At 31.0% G+C, this 26951-nt stretch overlaps 2 protein-coding genes across 3 annotated transcripts in view; one reads left to right on the top strand and one right to left on the bottom strand.

Moving 5' to 3' along the window:
• The window catches only part of LOC109599262 (autophagy-related protein 13 homolog), a 35490-nt gene extending 20850 nt beyond the window's left edge, over nucleotides 1-14640 (bottom strand). Inside the window, exons 1-2 of one of the 2 annotated variants that reach the window (XM_049963674.1) lie at nucleotides 14258-14640; nucleotides 13669-14198 (exon numbers count right to left, since the gene is read on the bottom strand). In XM_049963674.1, the coding sequence (XP_049819631.1) occupies nucleotides 13669-14198; nucleotides 14258-14401 (674 nt within the window). In that variant the 5' untranslated portion in view covers nucleotides 14402-14640. The remainder of the gene's footprint in view (nucleotides 1-13668; nucleotides 14199-14257) is intronic. The other variant, XM_020015222.2, reaches the window with a different exon arrangement.
• A 132-nt stretch (nucleotides 14641-14772) lies between these two features.
• Nucleotides 14773-26528, top strand: LOC109599256 (uncharacterized). Its single transcript, XM_020015211.2, has 3 exons — nucleotides 14773-14917; nucleotides 23172-23320; nucleotides 23577-26528. The coding sequence occupies exons 2-3, from the start codon at nucleotides 23178-23180 to the stop codon at nucleotides 25918-25920; spliced, it is 2487 nt and encodes an 828-aa protein (XP_019870770.2). The 5' UTR covers nucleotides 14773-14917; nucleotides 23172-23177; the 3' UTR covers nucleotides 25921-26528.
• The last annotated feature ends 423 nt before the right edge of the window (nucleotides 26529-26951 follow it).

The raw sequence follows: 26951 nt of genomic DNA, 5'->3' as shown, positions 1-26951 counted from the left end.
GGGTAATAACGCATTAGTTGCGACCAAAACATTTGCGATATTTACCCAAGTACATTAGAAGTTCCTAAGTGCCAAAGATGGTTTTCCAAGTTCAGATTTCTCTGACTCCTATCGATCAGGACTAACATTAGATAACGACATAATAAAGGTAGAAGTGGAAGTAAATCCATGTCAAACAATCGAAGAACTAACCTTGGACGACCATCCAGGAACATTTTCAGCAGATTGGAAAAATAAACAGAGCGGGTATTTGGGAGAAAAAGCCAACCGATCCACCACATGGAACGTATTACTTCAACGGCGCCATACTGAGCCGTTTTTTGATAGTTTCAACACTTGAGACGAAAAATGGGTTCTGTATTAAATGAATTACCACGATGTACAACGTATTTGGAGGACCACACTGTGTAAGACGAACACTGGAAAAATTAATATATTGAGGCGGGAGGAGGTACTGCTTCACCCATCATACTTTTCCGATATTCCACCTTCGGATTTCCATTAATTCCGGTATCTTAAACATTTTCTTAGTGAAAAATATTGAAAATTTGGACGTTGTCCAAAATACCACCTCGAGATATTTTACTCAATAACCAATAGATTTTTAGAATTGAAAATTTGCACGCTAGATGGCAAAAAATTGTTGATAACAAGGATGATTTATTATTGATTAATAATAAAGACTTATTAATTTTTTTTTAAATTTAATGTAAAAATAGACATTTTTTATCAAGAATCTGTTCCCAACTGAACTGATTTTTCTATCATTATTTGTTATCTGTGCTATTTAATATATTACGTAATTTCTTGTTTTTTAGAATTATCATTTGCTTTATTTCTTTTATCTTAATATACATTCTGTAACTATCATTTGTTTTTTATTATAAGTTTTATCTGCCACATTCTGTAACTAAGCAAAACCTTCTTAAATTAGACACAATCGTTCTAATTTTCAAAATATCGGATGTTTAATACAAACATAACATTTTTAGAAGTCTATTTTTATAACAAATGCATTGATATTTCAAATTGATGAAATTCATTGTTTCATGTCGACAAATCAATTTATTTTGCCACCGCAAATTGAAATCCCCAGTCGAATATCCATTGTTCATCAAATATTTCGTCAACCTAAATATAAACGGGAGCAATTGCCCGAATAGGCCAAATATAAAACATATGGGTATAATATATTAGTATGTGGGTTATCTGGTATCATTGGGTGGATGTAACTAATCATTAGTGTCACGGCCACAAATAATAATTTCGTACGTATGTTTTAACAAAAATTGTAACTGATAATCCGGGTAGTAACGGAGGATGTCATAGGTCGCTAATTATTAAATGCGTCAGTTTTAGCACTTGTTTGAAAGATGATCGAGTGTCAATAATGACAGTGTTAACATGATTTTAACGTGTGTAGGTCAAGATGGTCTAGGGTTTTTTTGGTAATTTACGATGTGTGAATTGAAGATTTTTCAATCTGTACACAAACCGTGTTTTATGATTGGTTAATTTTTAGAGATGACGTTTAAAGAATTATTCTAATAAATTAGAAATTTATAACATAAATTCTTAAAATATCATTGATAACTACCAAAAACTCATTAAAAATTAAATAAAACATAAAATTAAACAGATATAGATTGAAATATGTACATAGGTATAATGTATTTGTTAAAAATATATCCAATTATGAACTGGGAAATATAATATATGGTATCTAATTTCGTAGCATATTATTTCGGTTCGTGATTTATTTAAATAAATTTTTTATATAATATTATTACAGTTTGTACAGAACTAAATAACATACAGTATTAAATGCTTTTGTATTCCTTCTAATCATGCCATTTTTGTTTGTTTTTATCCTATATTTTATTGGGGTTAAAAATAGTGCATTAAATTATTATAATTCGTGCAAATTTGCTTTATAAGTTCAAATTTCGAGTGATAAAAAATTATTGCTCGTGACGATGGATTAAAATTTTACGTTTTTAAGACTATTTAATAGACAATTACAATTTTGCTCTTAATTGCAGGACTATTTCTTTATGTAGGTTAAAATTAAAACAATATAATAACAATAGTTATTAAAAATGTAGCAGACATTTCGTTACAAAAAGCGACAAAAATAGATTTCAAATGAATACAAAAATATCCCTTTGGTTCGTTCATGTTTATAAAAAATATTGAAAATGTGAGCCATTATTATTTTAACAGAATTTGTTATTCCAACTATTAACTTTTTTATGAGGTGATTGTAAACAATTTTTATAAATTTTATTCAAAAATGCTCAAACAAAAAAGTAGTTCTAAGGAAGTTAAATCTTGAGATCTTAGTGGCTAAATTCCTCTGCAAATCACTCATAGTATTCTTCCAGAAAACGTTCTGTTGTTCTTACTGAAAATATCCTTGTTGTAATTCTTTATTATGAAGTTGGTCAATAAAAACTAATATCGCGTTTTCGTCCATTATTCATCTTGTCATTACAAACCACACATCAATTTTTACAGGATATAATGGGCCTCTTCAAAAATCTGTGGACTGTCAGCACTTTGAATTCAACAGTTTTATGAATTAACACTTACATTAAATCATACGCATGCCATAAATCCAACATATCATTATTTCTCAAAACAAAGACAAAAATGCATTAAGATATTGATAACTACCTCTGACTTCTAAACTGAGCAAGTTCATGGAAAACTAACATACCCAACTTTCTTTAATCAAAAGATATACCGTTTCTTCATGGCAAAGGAAGACCACATGCTATATTAGATATTCAAAAGAAGCTTCAAAATATCACATGGAAAATTCTACCTTATCCACCAGACAGTCCAAATATTTCTTCGAGTTACTTTTATTTATTTTTGTCATTGTCTAATATTTTACAATATAATTCTGGAAACTGTTCACTAAGAACCTAGAATTTTTTTCGTATGGAATAAATTTGCCTGTAGAACGTTGCCAAAATGTTATAAATTATAATGAAACTCATCAAAATCATGCGATGGCAATAAATAATATAATAAATAAAAGTAAGGTCGATACAATATCATTCATTGACCTCTTGCATGAAAATTCGCCACAGTGTCAAGAGTTTAGCAATTCGTAAAAATTTGGATCTATTTAAATACCAAATTTGAATGTAAACAGATAAAGACAAGCGAAAAAAAATCGGTCAAATCTAATCTACCTACGTAATAAATTTCGCGTTGTTTTGTTAAATGCAGCGATAAGGTAATCAATAACAAATAATATTTGTACAAGACCGCGAGGTCGAAAACCTGGCACCGGAATGTATGATAATAACAATAAATTGTTAACTAAACACAATTTTGTGTCGTTTATGACAACAAATTGTCCTTTAACTATAAACCTTATATAACATATCGTGTGACGATTTAATTTTGTCTAAATTTAGCTCAATAACTGTTTACCATTCGGTGCATATGGATATGTTTATGGGCTATATTTATTTAGCTGTTTACTGAAATTTTAATAAAACCACAAGGTTATCTCGATTGTGGTTAAAGCTAAGGTTAAATCGTTTAATAGTCGAAAAAACAATGCACATCCTATTCAATGGAATAGAAAAAAACCATTTTATTCAATTCAATCAATGGAAAATGACAAACATATTTTAATTTTTATAAATATATTTGAAAGTGCGCATTACAATCGGCTGGCGTCTACCGGGGGCACCTCGCAATCAATTAAGCAGTCAATTAAACAAAATTAATGCACACGACAAATTTTTCTAAAATTACCAACACACGTGCCCATTTCTACAATGGTTGGCATTCTCAACATGAAATGTCACAGCATTTCGTACAGATAACAAGCAGGAAGTGTTTGTCTTGGAAACGATTTGGCATGCTCTAAAAAGCAGAGTATTTATTGCTCAGGTTAGCGACGACCAGACTGATGATGGAACATTACATAAAATCAATTTAAGCTCAATTGCACTTGAACATTTTTTATTTTTGCTCTGCTATTATTTGAACGAGTACTTCACGCTCCATATAGTTGGTATTTGCACACAATTTTAATCAAGATCATTTAATTTATTAACTTGTTATGATACCAAGTGATGTGTTTGTTCTTGTACAATTACGAACAGTTAACATATGCATTTTAAATCAATCAATGATAATTTCGTTCTTACATAGGATAATTAAATAATATGAAAGTGACACTTGAAAGGTTAATATATCTCAAAATGTAATGGGGTGTCACTGTACGGGGTGTCCCAAACTAGCTGTCTGGCTGTTACTGAATATTTTCAGATTAGATGCGGAAAAACTGATGTATTCTGATAAATATTAGTAGATTTTGAAATAGAGTAAAAACATTTTATTTTTTTTTTTTAATAGAAAGAACTTTTCTTTATGATCTACCTCAACATTTTCATTTTAAATAGAAAACATAATTGAATTGAATTGACTTTAAAATGTAGGAAAAAATTAAGTTACCCAAAAATACATATTTTTTGATAATTAACTAAGTTCTGAAATTCTGATCAATTTGGATATATTTCATTATTGTTATTACCAGATAAGATATTGCAAATTTATTAATAAAGTACAACGTTGATAATTTGTTGGTCATTATTAGTTATGTCACAATTTTTAGGTGAGTGTGTAAGAATATAAAATTAGAATTTTTATTCATGATTCTTATTCGTCACCCTCACTCAATTTTAAATGGAAAACCCTTATTAAATATTAATGTTTCTAAATGGTTTATACTGTAAGAAATTCACCAGTACCATTTTTATTAGTTATTATGTATAATGATATAAAAAATAATTATAATTATACCTTTATTTTTTTCTCAAATTTCAATACTTACAGGAAAATAATATGAGAACATCAAACATTTTTTAAATTAGTATTTTCAATTTAATATTTTGTTTTATTCTTATGTTCAATATTGATATTTTATATATTTTAATATTCATAATTTTCATAAGTTTTATTTATATTTTTCATACTTTCCATCATATTTTTCATTTTTATTATATATATATATATATATATATATATATATATATATATAATAAAAAAAAAATATATATTTTATTTTATTATATATATATATATATATATATATATATTTATTCATAATTTTCATTTTATATTTCATATTTTTCATATTTTTGAAATTTTTAATATTTTTCATTTTTTATATTTTTAATATTGTATATATTCTATATATTTTATATTTTATGTATTTTATATATTTTATATATTTTATATATTTTATATATTTCATACATTTTATTTTTAAAATATTTTTTTTTAATTATTTTTTTTATATTAAGACATCTAAAAATAATTTTACATTTAAAACTATAAAATTGTCGATTATGTCAAAATGGATAATTATATATTTATGCTACATATTTTATATTTTACATTTTATTCATTTTTGATATTTTTGAAATTTTTAATACTTTTCATATTTTTCATTTTATATTTTATTTTTCATATTTTTTATTTTTTATGTATTTTATATATTTCATTTTTAAAATTATTTTTTTATATTAAGACATCTAAAAATAATTTTATGTTTAAAAATATAAAATTGTCGATTATGACAAAATGGATAATTATATATTTATTCTACATATTTTATATTTTATATTTTATTTTTAAATTAATTATGTTCTGTATTAATATAAGACATCTAAAAATGCTTTTATATTTAAAATTATAAAGTTGTCGATTAAGTCAGAAATGGATAATAAGGAAAATATATAATACATAGGCAAGCCAGCCCCTAATAGTCTTCCGAAAACGTATATTTTAATATTTAGAACACCTGGAGAATTAAAAACAAAAGTAAAACGTTTATATCCGAAAAACCATACTTCTAGTAACGTAAAATGATTTTAACAAAACACGTGTTTGTGCGAACACAATATTAATTTAAAACTGCTGACACGGTCAGACATCAATTAAAACTCTAATCACGATTCAATATTTTAGCCCGCACAGCGAGAATGGTATTTATGGAAATTTGCTTATTGTGTAACAGTTGCTAATTTATAAAACAGTACTGCAAAAACATTTGATTATCCGAAAAAGTTGGTTTTACAAACACAGATAACTGGTTTGAATTTTAAGTGTTAACCTTAAAAAATAATATTGATATGTGTTTTTGAATTAAATTACCAGTTCTAACAAACACATAAATATAATTAACATTAATTTAATTATAGATACGTTGGAAATGTAACGTAAAGGGATCATAATAATATCCTAAAGTGGTCTAAAAACAACAACATACTACTAGTATTGTAACACGAAACGTAACAACTAGATGTAGGTCAGGTGAGGGTTGGACAATACAAATAATATTTCCACATCAATCGTCATTTACCCGCAATAACCCGATCAAACCGGCAACAATATCCACACAAAAGATCAAAATTTAGCAATTCCCAACTGCAGATATTGTGTTCTATTACAAAATAGACATTTCTAGAGATAAATTTGGAGTGTATCCAACCGGCAGTTTATAAATAGAATTGTTACCGATTAAAAACGCCGATTAGCAACGTTTCCTGTGAAAACTCTTTCCAATTGCACATACCAAGGCCGTGTTCATTCATACGCCGTCCGTGTTACATTCAAATGCACAAAAGAAATGTTAATTCGCGTAAAAAAATCTCTTCTATTGTGTGTTAAATTTAGAAACATGCAGTCGTGGGAACGTTGCGGAGAGTGAAGAAACGGCGTCGCTCGCGAAGGATGAATGTGGGTCGTTTGGGCATGCGACGTTTCCCATAACGATTGATTCCAATTAATTCGATGGCGGCGAGGTTAAGTAATCGATTATTCGCACACTCCAACAATTTATTTTTTTTTATCAGAAAATTAAAAATTAGCAACCTTGTCCGTTTACGACGGCATTGTTTTTCCCCTCGACAAGCACAATCAATGCTAATTGAACCGCAATAAAAATGCGTTACATCATTTGGGGATTTTCGTTTTCTTGTTTGTCGATTGTTGCTGAGGTCGTCGTTTGCCGTGGCGATTTCACGGAGCCGATCGACTGTGGAAACGTCAACGCTCGTTTAAAAACCCATTTGACAAGTGCTTTAGAAACCTGTGAAAGTGCACTTTATCAACATCCTCTCACTTTTCAATTTTAAATAATGCAGGTACGATCGCAGCGTCTCTGGAGAAAAATGTTAATATTGTTATTATCTTGGGAACGGGTTATTTTGATGCGCTTCCTGGTTAATAAACATCCCGAGCGATTTTATTAATTAACTGTTATTATATACGGTTCCCCTGAGTAACATTTATTGAAAATACCAAAGTAAACTAATACATTTCCTGTAAATATTATTACATTTTTGAATTCTACGTAAAATCTGGGTCTATTGTATTTTAAATCAATTTCTTATCTTTATTTGTTTTTAATATATTTGCTTCAAAAGAATTTTTGTAATACCATCAATTGTAATGTAGAAAAGTTTATTCCTAGTACACACATTGATGAAACTATCTTATCAGGAGCCATTATTAGTGTTCCAATATAATATGAATGTTTGGTATTTCCGCTTATTTTTTTTTTTTTTTTTTCTTATTTTAAATAACAATAACTTTTTTAGATAATATAGATGATTATAGAGATTTACTATTTTAGTTTATTTTTTACCTCTTTAAATATCAATAACTTTCTTATTTATAATGGAAACACTATAAAATTTTTACACTATTTAATTTTTTATTGATGTGTTGGCACATTAAAATAAAAGTTAACAAAGATATGGTGTGAAATTTGCAAGGTCACAGTATTTGAATCAACAAAGTAATAGAAGAAAATAAATGAAAATAATACCCTATATAATATTTTTTAATATCATAAAAAGCCTCTGAAAAGATACTTCTTGACACGTAAATCAAGAGCATTTAAATTCATCTAGAGTACACTCTCAATAAGTCGAATGAATTTTTCAGACTTAATATCTTAGTAAATAATTATTTTAGCTTGAGATATGACAGAACATATTAATAGAGGATGAAAATTTTGCGTAGAATGGCATGAAAATTGTAAGATCATACCATTTGAAATAAAAAACTAATTGACATTAAAAATGGAAGAAAATAATGGAAAACCCTTATTAAATATTAATGCATAATGATATAAAAAATAATTATAACAATTATGCCTTTATTTTTTTCTCAAATTTCAATACTCGAAAAAATAATTTGAGAACATCAAACATTTTTTAAATTAGTATTTTCAGTTTAATATTTTGTTTTATATTTTAATTCTTATATTTAATATTGATATTTTATATTTTTTATATTTTTCATTTTATATATTTTTTTTATTTTTCATATTTTATAATTTTCATGTTTTATATTTTTCAAACTTTTCATATTTTTCATTTTATATTTTATTTTTTTTTTTCACATTTTGATATTTTTATATATTTTTCATACTTTTCATATTTTCATACTTAGTTTATTTTTAAACATCCTTAAATATTAATAACATTCTTATTTATAATGGAAACACTATAAATCATTACAAAGATACGGTGTGAAATTTGCAAGTATTTGAAACAACAAAGTAATAGAAAAAAATAAATGAAAATACTAACACCCTGTATAATATTTTTTAACATCACAAACAGCCTCTGAAAAGATACTTCTTGACATGTAAACCAAGAGCATTTAAATTCATTTGGAGTACACTTATATATAATAAGTCGAATGAATTTTTCAGACTTCGTATCTTGGTAAATAATCATTTTAGCTTCAGATATGACAGAACATATTAATAGAGGATCAAAATTTTGTGTAGACGGCATGAAAATTGTAAGTTAATACCATTACTTGTAAGGATATTCCATGGTTAACCTGTAATAAGTCGAATGAGTATTTCTTTTTCAGATTTTTTCTAATATATTAGTAATAAAACAATAATCATTTCCGTTCGAGGTTTGATAAAATGTATAAATAGAAAACAAAATTCTGCATCGAATGGTGTGAAAATTGTAAGGTCACGCCATTTGAAATAAGAAAGTAATTGACATTTAAAACAGAAGAAAATAAACGGAAATACTAAGTACCCTGTGTATAATATTCTAGAATATCATTGATAGCTCCTTAAAGGATACACACTCCTTTGTTAACATATAAATCAAGAGCACTTTTATGATCATACCATTTGAAAATAGAAGAAAATAAACCTAAATACTAAGCACTCTGGATAATATTTTAAAATATCATTAATATCTAAAAAAAAATATTTCTATCCACATTGAAAATCCATTTTACTACTTCTAAACTTTTAATAAATCAGTAGATGAATCACCCTGTACGTATTACATGATATACATCTCGCAACCCTAATTTCTTTGTTGTTTAATTAGTTTTCATTTGGCTTATATCAAATTTCTATAATTTAACCCGTACAAGTATAAAATATCACAATTCTAGAACTTATGTGCATCCTGTTCTACACCATATGTTCATTCACTAACAAACAATACCAGATAAACCCTCCGTATGTTTGAACGCAACGTGCGTAGGAGTCTTCCTCGTTAATCTAGAACGCCCACACAGTTTTCTCTACCAAAACAACAAAAATATTATGTGCGGCGCCGAAACCCGATGCCTGGGCGTCGCGTACATTCAACAATATCGAACGACAATCGGGCGTATCCATAGACAACGCGTAAACGCAACTCATTCATTGCGACAGTCAATGGGAGACTCGGACCTACGACCACGTACTGAAAAAACAAACTAGATAGGACGAATAATCGTAAACGTTTGCTGCCCTAAATCTTTATGATGATGTTAACAAAAATATTTGAAATTTTAAACATTCGATTAATTTTAGTGTTCATTTCTATGGCTAACTTAGTCCATTATCCGTTACTAATTTAATAGACAAGTGAAGGCGATATGATCCAAGGAATTTCCTCCTCAGTGCCCCCAACCGTCATAACAGACCTTTCGAAATTTCAAAATGAACACATTATCTTGCGTTCCATTTTCTCCTTCCGCCTCCCCATTGTTTAAATGACAATTCAATTCAATTAACAAACGCTCCGAAGCTTTTGTGCCTCGACACAATCGATATTAGAAATCAGTCATCCTTCAACGGTCCCGATTACCGTCCAACAATCGCGGTTTTCTCTCCAAAACCCATTTGGACAACGAAATACCTGACGACAAGTGGAGTGTGAATGTCGGACGAATTGCCAACGACCGGCGCATTCCGATTGTTCTCTTACATCAGAGACCGTTGTTTTTTTCTGTATTTTCTAACGATCGTTACGAGATGAATTCGCGCGTACCGTCGAAGTGAAAGCAGACGTCCGAGGTCTCGGATGAGACACGAATGAGTTAGAAACACGTCGGTGTTTCATTCAGGCTACCGCCATTCACGTGCGGCCTTAATAATAGACCTGCCAGGCTCTCATTTAGCAATTTGAAGATGCGATGATCTCATCTGGGAACGCACGAGAAGACGTGGAGGAAGACAAGTGTGTTTGGACCGTACTTTCATCGATCCCCATTATAATAATGATAGAACAGTGGCTATTCTTTCGCGTTTAAGCACAGTTAAATTATAACGATTTCACAGTCACGTAGTGACACATAAGTGCGTCCGCATGGATGTAATAAAAAAGAAAAATTAGAGCGTGACATGCATTTATTAGATGCCGTTTGTGTCTGCCATACATAAAGGCGGCGGACAACGGGGGCCTATCGGATCTCACATCTGTCGACAAAAGTGCGGAGAAGTCTCCAGAACAAATGCCAATTCCGTTCTTTGCACAGAAGGAAATTAATCCTTTTGATTCTAGACCTTATCTGAGTATTAGGCGATATGATCTTTTATTTATGATTTCATATCTCTTACTCAAACAAACATCCTAGTCTCATTTTATCCCACACTGAAGATAACGTAATGTTACAACAGTTACAAAATAACAATAATTTGCCCACCTAAATCCTGCTAGTTAGCGGACAATGGGGCAATTTATATGCATCATTATTATCTTGGCACAATCAAAATAATATTGCGGACCTCCAAGCCACGATTAATCTTCCTGATATTGAGTACAAGCGTTTAATCCCCAATTAGATAGTAACCTCCGAATGTTTGTGACACTTCCTAGTAAATGCTGAAGTATTCTATATTTAGAAAACGAATTCAACAGGTCATGATGGCGTCGGCGTCTGTATACAAATCAGAAAATCAATACCCAAGGCGGTGGGCGGCCTTGCGGGAATTCTGCGACGCAAAACGGGGTTGGCTAGACGGAAGTCCAGACTGGGGAATGTGGGGCAAGATGATGCGTCCTTCTAGAAAACTCTTATGCCCGTTTCGCATCTGAGACATAAAAATAATATTGCGGTCACCGCGGTGCGTTGCCATTGGAATTGTTTTCGATTGTGCGTCCACGTGTTTCGCCAGAACCTTCCTTTTCGGTTTGTTGATGTCGCTTCCACTTGTCGATTGGGTAATGTTGCGTGTGTACGTGTCGAACGGAACGTCGTGTCCGGATTAAGGACCTCTTACCTTAAATTAAGAGCGTAAACAAGCTATTTCCAAATTGTTTGGACCAATGTTGTTTACTATGGGAGACCTACATTATATTTTGGGAAGGTGTCACGATCCCGAGTTGTAAACAAATATTTATGATATTTACGAGAGAGTACGATAATATAGGAAGCGGTTACTACATTGGGGTCACTGCATGAAAACATCTGACTAATTCCAAGTCCCGATTTTCCAGTCTACCAACAGGAACAATTGTCTCTTTATCTGAACAACTGCATCTTTCAAAGCTAAATAAATTTTATCGGTATGAATAAATAACCAAGACTTATCTGCAGCCCAGACTCTAGTCAACAAAATATTTACGGGACGACCTACAAAATCATACATTCCAAGATAAACGACGAATAGAGAAACCTTGTGTTAAGGCCGTTTTGGCAACGTGGCGTCCATGCGAATACGTGACAAGCAGCAAGGCGCGACTAGTCACGTGACACGTCAAGAGACCCGTTGGGATTCAGAGAACGCCCTTTTGACGAGATCAACGATCCAACCCGCAGAGAAAATAAGTCTTCAGCGAATAACGTTATAGAAAATTATGAATTTATATTTCAGTAAAAATGGAACAAAATGATAATAATTCTGCTAGAACAATTGAAATGATTCAATGACACAAAAATGCAACGATAGTTGATAACATAAAAAATTCAGTTAGATATATTGTAGATAATAAAAATTATATGAAATTAAATTAAATTTAAGTTCACAATTATTTTTAATCTCCATGTCTAATTTTATTAATAGTCATAATATATTATGATACCGGATTCTTATATGAATACTGAGAAAAATATTAAAAAAGAATACATAATTTAAAAAAAATATATAAATTTCTAAATTTTTAAAATTCACCAATATATAGGGTGATTGATATAACTTATTCTTTAGAGGTTTATGGAGAACTGAAAAAGGTATTGATCTTAAATTTATAGCATTTATAACTGGACTTGAGCTACTTTTCTAATTTATTTTGAACAAAATTCCATTTCTGGTTTCGACGAAAGTGACACCAAAACGTCATTTTCAATGGAACAGCCTGTATATTTTTGGATTTTTAAATTCTACACACAATTAGGAATAAAATGACTATACTTATATCCTATATCTAAACCCAAAAGTTTTTGAGTTATTTTTTTCAAAAATCTTGACAGATTGATGGTGTAACTAAAATATCTGTAAAGGCATAAATTTTGCTGGAAAGTTAGTTTTTGGTGTACATACTAACCAATTCTATTTGGTGTAGGTATAGGATATGGTGTAGCCATTTTATTTATAAATACATACAGAATTTAAAAATCGAACAACCTACTGTGTGTTTCAAAGAAAACAACAAACATTTAAATGATACATACTAACATTAATAAAGCATGATCAACCAATAAGTTCTCAACTTGTTATATACGTCCAACTTATTAAATTAAAATCAATAATAAATTAAAAATCTACTGGCAAGTAATTTAGAAATAATTAATCCTTATCAATATTTTAAATTTAGGGTAATATTTCCGAGTACTATTAGATATAATATATTAAATATTCTAATTTTATTTAACTTGTAAAAATATTTAAAAATTATTTATTATAAAATATTTAAAAATTAGCAGATAAGTGATTATTATATAACATAAAAGTGAATATGGTTAATCAAATTTATTTGTTTATACAATTTTTTAAAAGAATATCAGGAGTTTTATTATTTTTTATATATATAAATTTAATTGTAATTTTTTTGATATAATATGATTTGGCCTTTGAATATTCATTACTTTAGGAGCAAACCCAGCAGAGTAAAGTAAAAATGTATACTGATACAAGACATTTAACCTCACATACTAAACATAGTAACTGGTCTGCACGAATTTTTTACAGACAGACAACTTTCTAATAATAATTCAACAGCACAATCAGTCAATCTATAAATAGTAATGGCCACTGCAACAGTCAATCTCCATCCACACATGAACTGTTTGATTAGCTCACCAAAATATTTTGGCTAGCAATCAAATTTGTGCACTTGGCAATGTAAACTGGGTTGTATAACTATAATATATACTCACTTTTGTTTGTAGTTTTTCGGGCTCAGGTTTGTGTTGAAGTGGTCACTTTTCAGCATTATCGAATTATCCTTTCCGGTTTGAGTTGGCGAGATGGTCATTTTTGTGCGATACGCGACCGACATAAACAGGGTACCGATAGGTGTGCACAACTGTCCCACTCTCACTTGTTTGAACCCGTCACCCAAACCATGTGTCTCTGGTTCACCATAATACAATCTGTAATATATGTTGTAAGATTCTGGTGAAGCCCTCTGGGATACTTTGTAAGCTGGCAACACTCTGGTGACTGACAGCAAGGATTTTAACAGCATACCCATGCGATTGTAAACAGTGGATATGACGCGGGAGGAGTACTCTGATTGTTCAGGCAACAGACCAAGGCACCAAGACTCAAGGATCATTTTGTCACCCTCCAATGTTGTTAGGGAGATTTCTAGCGAAAGAGGCAAACGTGACACGTAAAAGTCATGTGTGATTGTTTTCTTGGCTTCCTCTGTGATTTCAGCACTGTCCTTCACATTTAGGTTGAACTGCAATAAAGAAATAGATGTTACAGATGTTTTATGGGATAGAAACGTTAAATACTAACCCAATCTTGCCCGGTGGATGTTGGTTTGCATGGCGTTGAGTATTTTTCGCCCATACGCGACTGCACGATGATTTGGGTGGACTTGAGGGCGAGAAATTTGGAGAACTTGTCAAGTTCCCGTTTTTCCGCGCTACTGAGCTTCATGTTTATGCATTACTGTCATCAAACAACGAATTTTATTGGAAAAACTGTCTGTTCACACGGGCACAACACGAGCGACGCACGTTCCAACAGAACCGCAATGTAAACTGACAAGTAACGGGAGAGAGAGGCACTGGGGAAATGTCGTTACGTCACGTAACGCAAACCGTACGTTTTCGGCAAACCATTGGTTTTCAGACTGCTAGAATTTACGTGATGATGCTGAGATTTTGTGGTCGTGTGATCAAAATTGTTTTACGGCAAAAACAAAATAAATATAAACAAGGGAAATTCAAATTTCGCGCCTTCGGCGCCATCTATGAAAAACAAACCGATTTTGTTATGTCACACGCGCCATTTTGTAAATTTTTAGACAGACGACAAACGTCACGTCAATAATCTGTGAAAATTCCATAAAAACAAACTAAATAGTTGATCAAGATTATAATATTAAATCGATTTGATTGTAGATACTATTAAAGAGGTTTTCGGGTGAAGATTGGTACATAATTCGGCGAGGTAAGTTAAAAAATTAACTAAGTTTAAAAGCAATTGGGCGACAAATATGGCGCAAGTTGCCTCGCATAACACCGTTGTGTCCTCAAATGACGCACTGTGTATTTTGTGTTTTGATTTTGATTAGTGGAGTTTATGAGAAATGACTAAATTAGAATATTGATTATGAGCCCATTCTTTTGAAAGGTATATTTAATTTAATGTTAGTCAATTCGATTGCTTCTTGTGCATCTTGACAAACTATTTCCATGTTTACTTTCGGTTTGTATGTCACATACTATTTTAATTATTTACGACCATTAGTGTTCTTTAATTAAACTGATGTAAGATTGATAAATTCGTGTGAGTAATACCAACAACTTATCTATTGTTTTGTCAAAGCATGACTAAGCTTTTCTGTTTTTATTTATGAACAAAATCTATTATTAACTTGTATTCTTCCCTCTATACAAATACATTCTGGTTCATGTGAAATGCGTAAAATGTAGTGGTAGACGTTTCAACTACAAATCTTATTTAATTAATTAAATATTAATATCATAATATTGAATTATTTTTATTGAATCACATTGATTTCGTTTGGCAAAGTGGGCCATAAAATGAACAACAAGTAATCAGTCCCCCACCAGAATCAAACCTCATGAACCGCCAATATATCTTATTCACTTCATTAACAAAGTTAATAAGTTAATTGTTCATTTTATTACTGACTTACTACAGCATACGAAAGTAATTTTTGGTCACACACACATAAATCGAATTCTTGTCAAGATTGTCTGATCCGCAGATCATCACGTTCACTTTGAACTAGAGATGAGCTCTAGATCAATTGATCTTGTCGCCTTGATAATATTTTGAGTTAAATTTAATGTTTATTTGGATTATGTTGGGGAGTTCCCTTAATAAGTAGTGCTGCAGTTAAAAATAATGATGAAACATTTAATCAATACTACATGATTTAAGTAGAATTTTCATTTTTTGGACTGCTTATGCAGTTAGATGGGTAATAAAATTACTACGTATTAATCTACATAATTTCTTATTTTGGGTTTAATCATATTTAAATGTTTCTTACTTACTCAGCTGCAAGTGTTCAATTAAAAATAATGATAAAACATTATTTAATCATTGTAATTACTCATATACATTTATATATGGATTTTAGTTCTTTTTTTCATTTTTAGATTGTTTATGCTATAAAATTAATAAACGTATTACGTATTATTTATGTCACTTAACTGACTTTTAACAAAGCGAAATGTTTAAAGGAGTGGCATTCAAAGGCGAAGAACTCATTTAAGTAATTTAATAATTAATTTAATTACTTAATTATTCACACATTATTACATAGTATAAAAATTAATATGTCATTAAATGTCTTCTGTTTAGATTGAATACACTAGATTATTATCAAAATTAGTACTATAAAGATAGAGACTACTTAGAGAGTACTAGAGTACTTATAAAATTAATATTTTTTGTTAAACTTTACACTCATGTTATTTGCCCAACAACAAAATGAGAATTCGTCAATTTCTTTCAAAGTGAAAGTGGTATTCATAACTTATTTAAGTAATTTAACAATAATTTTAATAATAGAATTCCTATTGTGTTTACTGCATTTATACATTAATTGACGAAATTATAATAATAATAAAAAATAAATAAAATGAATACTTTAACTATTTGTACAACATTGTACATATGTTATTAAAATTGACAAAAATGAAAATTCGTTCATTTTTGTCAATATGAAGGATTTAACACACTGGCAAAGAGGAGTTGTGATATAAAATACGTAACTTCATTTAACTTTATTTACTTATTCTCAGTCTTCATAGTACATAAATTAATATATGTCATTAAATTTGTATTGAGAAATTTAATTCACAAGATTATTATTAAACTTTAATATAATAATAATAAAAATATTGAAATGAGTACTTATAAAATTAGCATTTTTTGTTGTTTGCATTATACTCATGTTCTTTGTCAACCATTGAGCATTTGTTTCTAATTTTGAACAAACTGAGAATTTATTAATTTCTGTCAAATTTTAAGTGTCAAGAGATTGACTGAGATTGATATTCGTAATTTAGTAAAATAGTTCTTGTCAATATACACTTGTGTAGTCTTACTGCACTTACTCTTAATTAACGAAATTATTATAAAAATAATGAAATGAATACGTTTAAGTATTGTATAATAGTTATTTTTGTTTAACATTATACTTTTACTATTTGTTCAATATTGTACAAATGTTATTAAAATTGACAAAAATGCCAATTCGTTCATTTTTGTCAATATAAAGGTTTTAACAGAGTAGAATTCAAAGAGGAGTTGTGAAATAAAAGACATACCTTAATTAATTTAATTTATTGACATAATTATTCTCATTATTCATAGTAAAAATATTAATATATGCTATTAAATGTCGACTGTCTAGATTAATGTACGAGATTATTATTAAAATTAGTAAAATATTAAAATGAGTTCTTATAAATTCTTTTTTTTATTTAACTTTATACTCTTGTTGTTTGTGTAACATTAAGGATTTGTTTTTAATTTTGGGATGTACATATATTGTTATAATTGACAAAATTGAACATTTGTTCATTTTTGTCAAAGTTTTAAGAGAGTGACATTCAACGTTATACTCGTGTTATTTATCCAACTTTGTGAATTTATTTTTTAAATTGTGAAAATTCGTTAATTTCTCTCAAACAGAAGTGAGAGTGGCATTCATAGCACATTATAAAAAAATATCTTATTAAATGTGAACTAATTTATATTTATACTTGTGTTCATCCAACATTGTGCTATTTTTATAACCATAGTATTTATTATAAATAATAACATTAATTAAAAAACTACAAAGTCACTCTAAACTAAAATATTATATTTGAACTTTAGCTCCTCGATAATTAAAATTATGTCGGTTTTCAGTTACACTGATATTTAATTAACTGGTCATATTTAACAAACATTAGTGTTGTGATTAGTTCAAACACTTGTGCAATTAAGTTCTTAGTATAATTTCTTGGAATTAAATATTAATCATCGATGACCATACTTCCGTGAACTAATCAACAATAAATATATTTATGGAATATTACTGACTGAGGGTACCTAACTTTATTGGTGCCTTTTGATCCCCTTTTCGACCTGAGTTAATACAGTGTAAATGTAAAAGGGGAAATTTAGTGTATCTTGTACACTATGACATATCTGGAAATTTAAATGTGCGCAGCATCATTTTGAAATCGGAAGGAAATTGTCCCACAAGCCCTGAGGTTGTTTTTCCACCCTTTTTGTCGCCCAAAATGAGTTCCCGATTAACCATTAAGAACTTCTAGAAATTAAAAATTTCCCCCTGCCTTCGGTAAGTTTGCTTAAACATTTTAATTTGCGACTGCTGTTTTTCGTGGAAGAAATTTCAAATTGAATACCAAGTGTTTTCACTTAGCCCTATTGCATAAGTTTTATTGTGAAAGTCCGTATGCCAAGTACCGTTTTAACAATTTTGTGTGCACTCCCATGCGGAGAAAGTCAAAAATAAATGAGGAAGCACACTTTGGCTAATGCATGGTGTTTATGTAATGTTTTCGGAGTTTGTGAAAAACGTTACATACATTAGAAATCTGGCGGAAATGCGTCTATTACGGTGCAACAGCGCAGTTCACTGATAACATTAAATATTTAAATTTTGATTATCCCATTTCTTTCAACCACACATTTAAAAGTTTAATAATATTGGCTTTAAGAAAAATTGAGTTGCGTGACACGGGCCATGAAAATCAACATTTTAAAGCCACCTTTTCGATGTAAAATTTAAATTTGTTTTATGGTGATAAGGCATGATATCGTGACCTTGGTATTTTTATTAAATTTCTTACCCCCGCAGTATATGTTAGTAATATTCTGGCATCTACTATAACTCAATAATCACACTATAATTTTATTATACTGCAAACTGGAGTATTTTTGTATGTGGCATGCTATTGATTGACAATCATTGTTACGAATTTTTTTTAATGAGTGAACCGGAGTAGTGATTAATGGAGAAGGAAATATTTTATTTCTGTTAGACAACCCATACGCCAGTTAACTCGTTTGAATTTCTTATATATTGATCAAGAAGTTTTTTAATCAATTAATATTGATACGCTTTTAATTTATTGTCGTGCTGCCGATTTACATACTGAAAATATGGTAAGTTCAATAAGAAAATTTACAAATTGGAGAAAGGAAGCCGCATATTGTGTTACTAGATAAATATATAAAATAGGAAATTTGTAAATTGTTGTTGACCTTGGGAAAATGTGATGTAGACCACAATATATAAATGGTCATCTATGAGAACCTAACTCCTTGAATAATTCAACTGCAGTTGAACTATTTCGTATGGGAGATCATCGGCGACATACAGTTTGCATTTGAGAAGGAGACGAAAAATTGCTGATACTAAAGTAAGAAGCAAGATTGGCAACATTGTCCTGGAAATAAGCAAAAAGAACTGTAAGCTTATAGTCTATAAGTGCATTAGAACTGTCAATTTATTTTACCAGTTATTAAATCTAAAATTAAGAATCCTATTTGGGCTGGTATCAATATTAATTTAATTGATACTCTTAGAGGTCGACAGTTCAAAGTGCTGCATAATTGGGATCATCGTTGGATTTTTTGGTTGTCTCATTTTTCGTGTGTCTTCGTTATTTTTTGATACCCATACTTAAGTAATGTGAAATTGGATACATAAGTAAAAGTACACTAAAGTGGTTAGAAATTATTGTGGAAAGGTTTCGATGCTTGTTTTTTACAAAGAGTATTTCGCAAGCTAATCTACATGTGTTAAAATAACCATAATTTTATGTTGTTACTTAGTCATTTTACAGAAGTAACGCCTGTTTTTTATAAAATACACTCCGCTTCAAAAGTCTTACATCACACTATAATTTAATTTAAAATTAACAAATATTTGTTGTTTTTATAATATACTTATTATGGTCTTTACATCTATAAGGAATTTCCAAAGCGTTTTAACATTTATCAAGTAGAGAACTATTAAGATTAAAAAAAAAAATAGTTGTAGAATTCCTTCATCATCAACGAACTATGTCAAATTGCACGTATCTCAAAGCAATTAGCCCTTAGCTGGCATATCCTTTATCAACTCCTCCTGTTTAAGCACAGTACATATCATTGATGTGCTACGCTAGCATATCCTTGCGAAATCAATTACTCGCACACCTTGCTCATGTTTTTTATGATTTAATTCAATAGACATCATCTTCAGACCCATGGTTATAAAAATAAATGTGATAACGTTTTGTAAATGTACAAAAAGCAAAAAACGCGAACCGTAACTTATCAAAAATGCTTCGAAAACGAGGGAAACAAGCACACAGACTGAGGTCTGAGGTCTAGTCTGAGGGAGAAACTGTTAGACACTGCACACGATTCCTCGTATCTCAAAACACACTGTACCTCATATGCCTACCGCAGTTTTGTGATAAAGCATGTGTGTGCCTCTTATTATTAATAAATTCTATAGGCATATTATTATATTCTTCAACTGTAGCCTGGTATACTCATGGGAGGATTAATCTGAATAAATAATGCACATATCCGAGGAAGATGTCATATCCACCCTGTCTAAGAACGTCCTGGATCACTAAGGTTTGGTGTGAGCGAATATGCACCAAAGTAGTTCTTCCATACATGATTCCTCCCTAAGACATGATATTCCAACCCTATCCACTTTTGGTTCGCAACCAATACAATTGGCCATTGAAGTAAAGGCCAATGTCGTAATTAATACCCTGGGCACTCTTCTACATCGTAATCAGCTAACAACAATCCGTCTTCTGATGGTTGCGTTCGAAATGAGTTGGTCTTATGTAGCCTGACATTGACTTTTAACGCTGCTAACATTTATTCACCTATTTCTCATAGCCATTTGGACTTTGTAGCTGTGTTGTCTTTGAACGTCTGGTTCGAAACATCTTTGAATAATCTTTGAGCAATTTGCCTATGTGACAAACCTTTCTCGTGAAGAAAAATTATTCATAAACGAATTTCATTAGTTCATGGGTAATGGCGATTTCATTAAACATTTCGCAATATACAACTAAATGCTTCTTTTTGAGTAAAAATGTGATATGAATGAAATTGTTTACATTTTTTGCTGCGTTTTAATATTTTTGATATAAAAACAGAAAGATACATATACTGTTTGAATTAAATCTAAACAAGTAAATTCATCATTTGTGAGGTGGTTCAAGACTTTTGAAATCGAGTATACTCTTTATTATGCAATGCAATTTTAAACATTAGTTTATGTACTTCATCTTCAAAAAACACAAGATGTTAATTAGATTCTAAAATACAAAATAAATTTGCACAACGCTGTTTTTACCGGATTCGTCGTCCCCAAATATTTGCTTATAAATTACGTAAAAATATCAATATTAACATTTGTTAAATGGAATTGAAAAACGTGTTCTTTGTTGGAAAATCTGCTCGATTTCCAACAGGATATGTCAATAATGTTTAACCTCAAGGAAAACCATGAAAACCCTTTATTTTTATACTTACCTTAGAAAGTAAAGGACGTCACAATTATTTTGTAAATCCCTTACTCCAATTAACATTTACCTATCCATTAAATCTGCTGTATCACCTGTTTGGCTAAAGTAATCAATCCAATTGATGCTGCAAACCAATCCAATATGTGAAACATATAAAAGCTAAAAAGGTGTTTCACGCTTGCCTCACTTATGAATGCAACTATGCTGAAATTTAAAGTAATTACTAATTTTCAAAAGATTATGCTTGGGTGGTGGTTTCGTCAAATTAGGCCTTTTACTTGTTGCAGAAAACAGAATTAGACGCAGTCTAATAGATGTTTTCTCATGCACAAGTAGTCCATTGATCGCTTGTACGGGGGAATTTAATTATTAATCGTCATTAAATTTTCATAAACTAATCAACTCATCCAACACCTTTGTAATTTACGTATGACAGTTTAGTGTCTATATATATCGTATGATACCATATTGATTTATTTTATAACATTAAGTATTGATAGTAATGATATTGAAATTATAATCAATGAAATAAATTTGTTTTAGAAATCCATACAGAGACAATGATTTATAGCCAGTATTTATCTGTCAATTAAGTTTTATTAATTTTATCAGTTTTTATTAAAAATGCATTAAATTCATTTTTAAAAGTCACAAGGTGACTTCTATTTAAAACCACAGTTTCATGAATAATTAATTATGTGCAATTTATTTACGTGAAAGATGAACGTCTATAAAGTATAAAAATATTCTTAAACCAAAATACTTACACATTATGTTCCTAATTCGAACACGGAGATGTAATTTAATTGTTGGACACAGTGGTGCAATTTGTATAGCTTCGTGAACGTTTGCCTATGAACTGAAAAATCTATAGAAAGCTTTTACTTCACTTCATAACAATGTTGCGTGTGAGAATAAATTTAGAAAAACCCTTCGTGCTGTCCAGTCCCCTGATGAATCCTTATCCCACAACGAGTACTAGAATATTTGACAGTCCTATATTATGGGTTATGATAATGATCAATTATGTTACTAAAAATATTTATGTGTTTGATGAAACGAAAGAGAACACTGCATAATGTCTTTGTTCCGTTTTATATATATTCAGTAGTTAAAAGTGTCATTAATTAATAATTTAATATAAATACTTAGATATCATAATAATTAAATATGTCATTAAATTTAATGTTGTTAGTTACAATTAACATTCATTATCATATTGACTAAAAAATCTGTGTTTACCCATTATTGAATTTGATTTGAAACAATAGGTGAATTCTCTGGTTTTAATGAAGTTTATTTATGTATATAACCATATGATTAAATAAAAAAATTAATAATTTATATCTGTTAAAGTACAATTTTTAAAATAATCAAATAATACAAAAATGTCTAAATAACAAATAATTAATTAACCTATTAAGACTAGTAAACACATCAATAGAGAGTAATTATTTAACAATATATTTAAAAATTGAAAATATAAGTAAAAGAACAGAATGTATTTTTTTACCAATTAAAGTAAAATGAAGCGTATAAACCGAAGGGAAAGTGTGTAATATAAAAGTAATAAATTATTTAATTCACTATTTGCGGTGTTTAAAGGGGGACAGCTGTTTTTAATGATTTCCAATATAGATACAAGAGGAATCCGTTTCTATTTCTAGGTGACGATGAGCGTCATTATTCGCCTGCAGAACCTGCCGTGGTCGGCAAATGCACTGGATATAAGACAGTTTTTCCATGGTCTAAGCATACCTGAAGGTGGCGTCCACATCGTAGGAGGAGAGTTAGGCGATGCCTTTATTGCCTTCAGGTACTAAGAAAGTCGATAAAAATTTTTCATTCCAAAAACGGTATCATGATTATAATCATGAGATGTCCAAGGAGCAAATTAATTTAAGAAATGTTCATTGGTTTTTAATAGTTGTTTATTATTTCTTTAGAACATCATGATTTTTTGGTAATTATTTTTAGATACCTTAAATATATATTCCGTGATGTTAGTAATAAAACTTATTGATGATGTAGAGAAGATTTTCAATGCTAATTTTCTAATATTATTCGTACAGTACCGACGAGGACGCCAGACAGGCATTCAACCGCAACAATGGCAAAATCAAGGAGATTCAAGTCAAACTCATGCTCAGCTCCCGCACTGAAATGCAACGGGTGATCGAGGAGGCGAGGGCGCAGACCTACGCGGCTTTTATGAACACCGCGCCCGCCCAAATTCCCGCCGCCGTTCCTCCAATACTACCCGCCGCCGTTCCCGATTTTCGATCTGACCGCGATAAGGATAGGGACTCGAAGCGCCGACGCTCAAGATCTCGATCGTGGGAGAGGAGTGATAGGTCGAGGGACCGTTCTAGGGAGAGGGATGGTAGACGGGATCGCAAACATAGAAGTAGAAGCAGGTCAAGGTCGAGGGAGAGGCGGGAGCGCAGAAGGCGGGATAGGAGTAGGTCCAGGTCGAGGGATCGGGATCGTAGCGACAGGAGAAACAGCAGAGACCGCCAGGAGAGGTCGCAACCAAATTATAACAGAGGAGATAATAAACAGCCATGGAGCAATCAACAACAGGCTGATATGTTGACGCAGGCAGTCAATCAGGGTCAGCCCGTTTTTTCGACAATGACTGCCGAAGACCAAAGACAGAAATTAAATTTAAATCAACTAGGAAACAATAAACAGCCTGGTAACAATTTTAATGCAAACTTCAATGGCAATCAAACCCAACAGAAAAACAACTGGACTCCGAATAATTTCAGTAATCCTAGTACTCAACGAACTTTCCTAACCAAGCCAGAGTTTATGAGTGCAGATAATCCGAGGCCCTCTTTAAATAAAATAGGAGAAAATCAGAAAAATTTCTTCAACAGAAATGACAACTTTGCCTCCAAAAAGAAGGGCCTATTGAGCCGAAGCAGTTCTGACTCTGACTGTTGTGTAAAGTTGAACCCCTTTTTTGGCGGTTATGGCGATATTAGAAGGTTCTTTCAAGGATTGTTTATTAGCAACAAAGGTATTAAATTAATAAACGACGAGACGGGGCACAGAACTGGATTGGCTTATGTTAAGTTTGGACATGCTCAGGGCAGAGCTGACGCTCTTTTAAAAGATGGCAAAATGATGAAGGGAATTCAGGTGGAAGTGAAGCCTTTGGATGATGATGAGTTTGAAGAAGCTGTAGACAGATACGTACCTGAAGGAATGGAAAGCGATATAATTCCAGACGATGTCGATGTTTATCGAAACAACTGGTCGAAGGGTTACACAAAATATTTTAATCAATCAAATGTTCCAGAAGATTTTCGTTGTGTGGTGATAGATGACTTGCCTACTTATTGCAAAGAACAAGATATACTTCACATGTTTTCAATGCATGCATTAACTTCGGTTATTCTTACAACTAAGCCCAAGGGCGGCCACATTGCATACGCTCAATTTAGTAATAGGGAGGAAGCTCAAAAAGCTTTAGAAGAAGTAGAACATCACGTAGTTAGCGGAAAGTCCGTTACAGTGAGACCCTGCTCCGATGAGGAGTTCCAAAAAATTAATAAGCAACATGACGTAGACATTAGTGGGTTTAAAGTCAGTGTTCAGGACATCGGAACTGAATGTGTTATTGTGTCCAATCTGCCAATAAAAACCAATGACAGGGACGTAGCCGACTTTTTCTCTGACATCGGTGTAACGCCATTAAAAATTAACTTTGTTCCTGGATCAGCCGGAAAAGCGTGCTGTGAATTCGAAACGTCTGAAGAAGCTACCAAGTCAATTAAGAAAGATAACACTAGTTTCGGTAATACAAACGTGTCGGTTAAGCCAATAAGCCGCAACGAAATGATGAAGCTCCTAGGAATGAATACGTCCACATCGTCTGACCCAAAACCCCCCAAAATAATTCCCCCAAACATGAACCAACAAAACAATAGAATGAATATTAACTTAAATGATGACCCATCTAAGAGGCCTATGCCGTTCATGGATATGAATCCTAGAATGGAACGTCCCAATTTCCACCCTAGGCCGTTTTTCAATAGAAATTTCAACGGTCCAATGTTCAGGGGTGGACGAGGTGGTCCACGATTCGGTCCAAGAGGCATGGGACCGAGGTTCACCTTCAACCCTCCCCCACCCCGCAATGACATGAACGATGACCATCAGGCTCCGGAAGGATGCACTGTCTATATGAACAATGTTCCTTACAAAGCTGGTACCGGTGAAATTTTAGAATTTTTCGACGGTTTCGACATCATTAATAACCAAGTTAGCAGAAGGTTTAATCACAATAACACGCCGAGTGCTGAAGCACGGGTGGTTTTTCGAAATCCAGATGAAGCATACAGGGCCGTGCAGGAGAGAAACGGCGAAAAAATATGGGACAGAGCTATATTCTTAAAGCAAAGTTAAAGATTGTTTGATATGCATTTTTTAGAAATATCGTTTTTAGTTATTTCCATTTTGTATAAAACAATAGTAATGTATAAATCTAGCATAAGTTTATTAATTAAACGAGTAAGTTATTGTTTAAAATAACTTTAAATTATTTTATTGTTTATGACCAAGAAAAGATAAGGCAATAAATGTCCATTACTGTGCAATCAAGCCATAATATATAAATTTAAACTTTATATAAACACAATACATATCCGATTATTGTTTGTCGCTCAAATTAAATTATTATGAAACCATTTGACATCAATATGTATGTGTAAATGGACTGATTATGAGCGTAAACGGCAATCAATAACAAACCTCTCAGTTGAAGTTTGTAAATCCCATCAAGAAATAAAATGTAGTTTTAAGTTTTAATGGCAACTTATATTAGTCTTGCTGTAAGTGGCTGTCTATAACAATTGTTTGCAAACAAGATGATTTATAATTTGGAATTCAATATTTCCAAGATTATTGTATAAATTTTTGCATTCTACTAAATTAGTAGGCCCTTTTTGTATAAACCATGGTGGTTAAGTATTTGTATATTGGATGCACACGAAATAAAGCTTCTTTTAATTATGTTTACAATTATTTACTAATTGTTATGTTACATAGCTTCCGGCTCACAAAACATGTGGGTAATGAAGTTCCCACATAAATTAATGTGATCTATGTATTAGCAAAAAACTGAAGTAAATCACTTATCACAGCAATTTTTTAATTGGTAATGTAAGTCGCTGAATACATTCACCACATGGAGGCTGAATAACAATAACTATTTTGTAATTCAAATTGGGGGTATTCATTTGTATTATTTTGAAATGCTAATGATTCAAGTGAAATTAATGGTGTTTAAATTGCGTATTTTTAATGCTATAATATTACCGACTAAGTTACACATTATGTAGAACAAATATACCCAATACAATTAAGAAAAATTAATTAGTCTTCAAGAAAGTCTTTATGTTCTTAATTGGAAGATGAAATAATTTAGCAATGTGAAT

The sequence above is a fragment of the Aethina tumida genome, chromosome 2 (assembly GCF_024364675.1).
Source record: "Aethina tumida isolate Nest 87 chromosome 2, icAetTumi1.1, whole genome shotgun sequence".
Classification (NCBI taxonomy): Eukaryota; Metazoa; Arthropoda; class Insecta; order Coleoptera; family Nitidulidae; genus Aethina; species Aethina tumida.
Note: the sequence above shows the minus strand (reverse complement) of the source record. Positions and strands in the feature narration are given on the sequence as shown.

Coding starts and splice junctions, on each gene's coding strand:
- LOC109599256 (XM_020015211.2), top strand. CDS start 23,178: ATGAGCGTCATTATTCGCCTGCAGAACCTGCCGTGGTCGGCAAATGCA. Junction 23,321..23,576: donor GATGCCTTTATTGCCTTCAG/GTACTAAGAAAG, acceptor TTATTCGTACAG/TACCGACGAGGACGCCAGAC.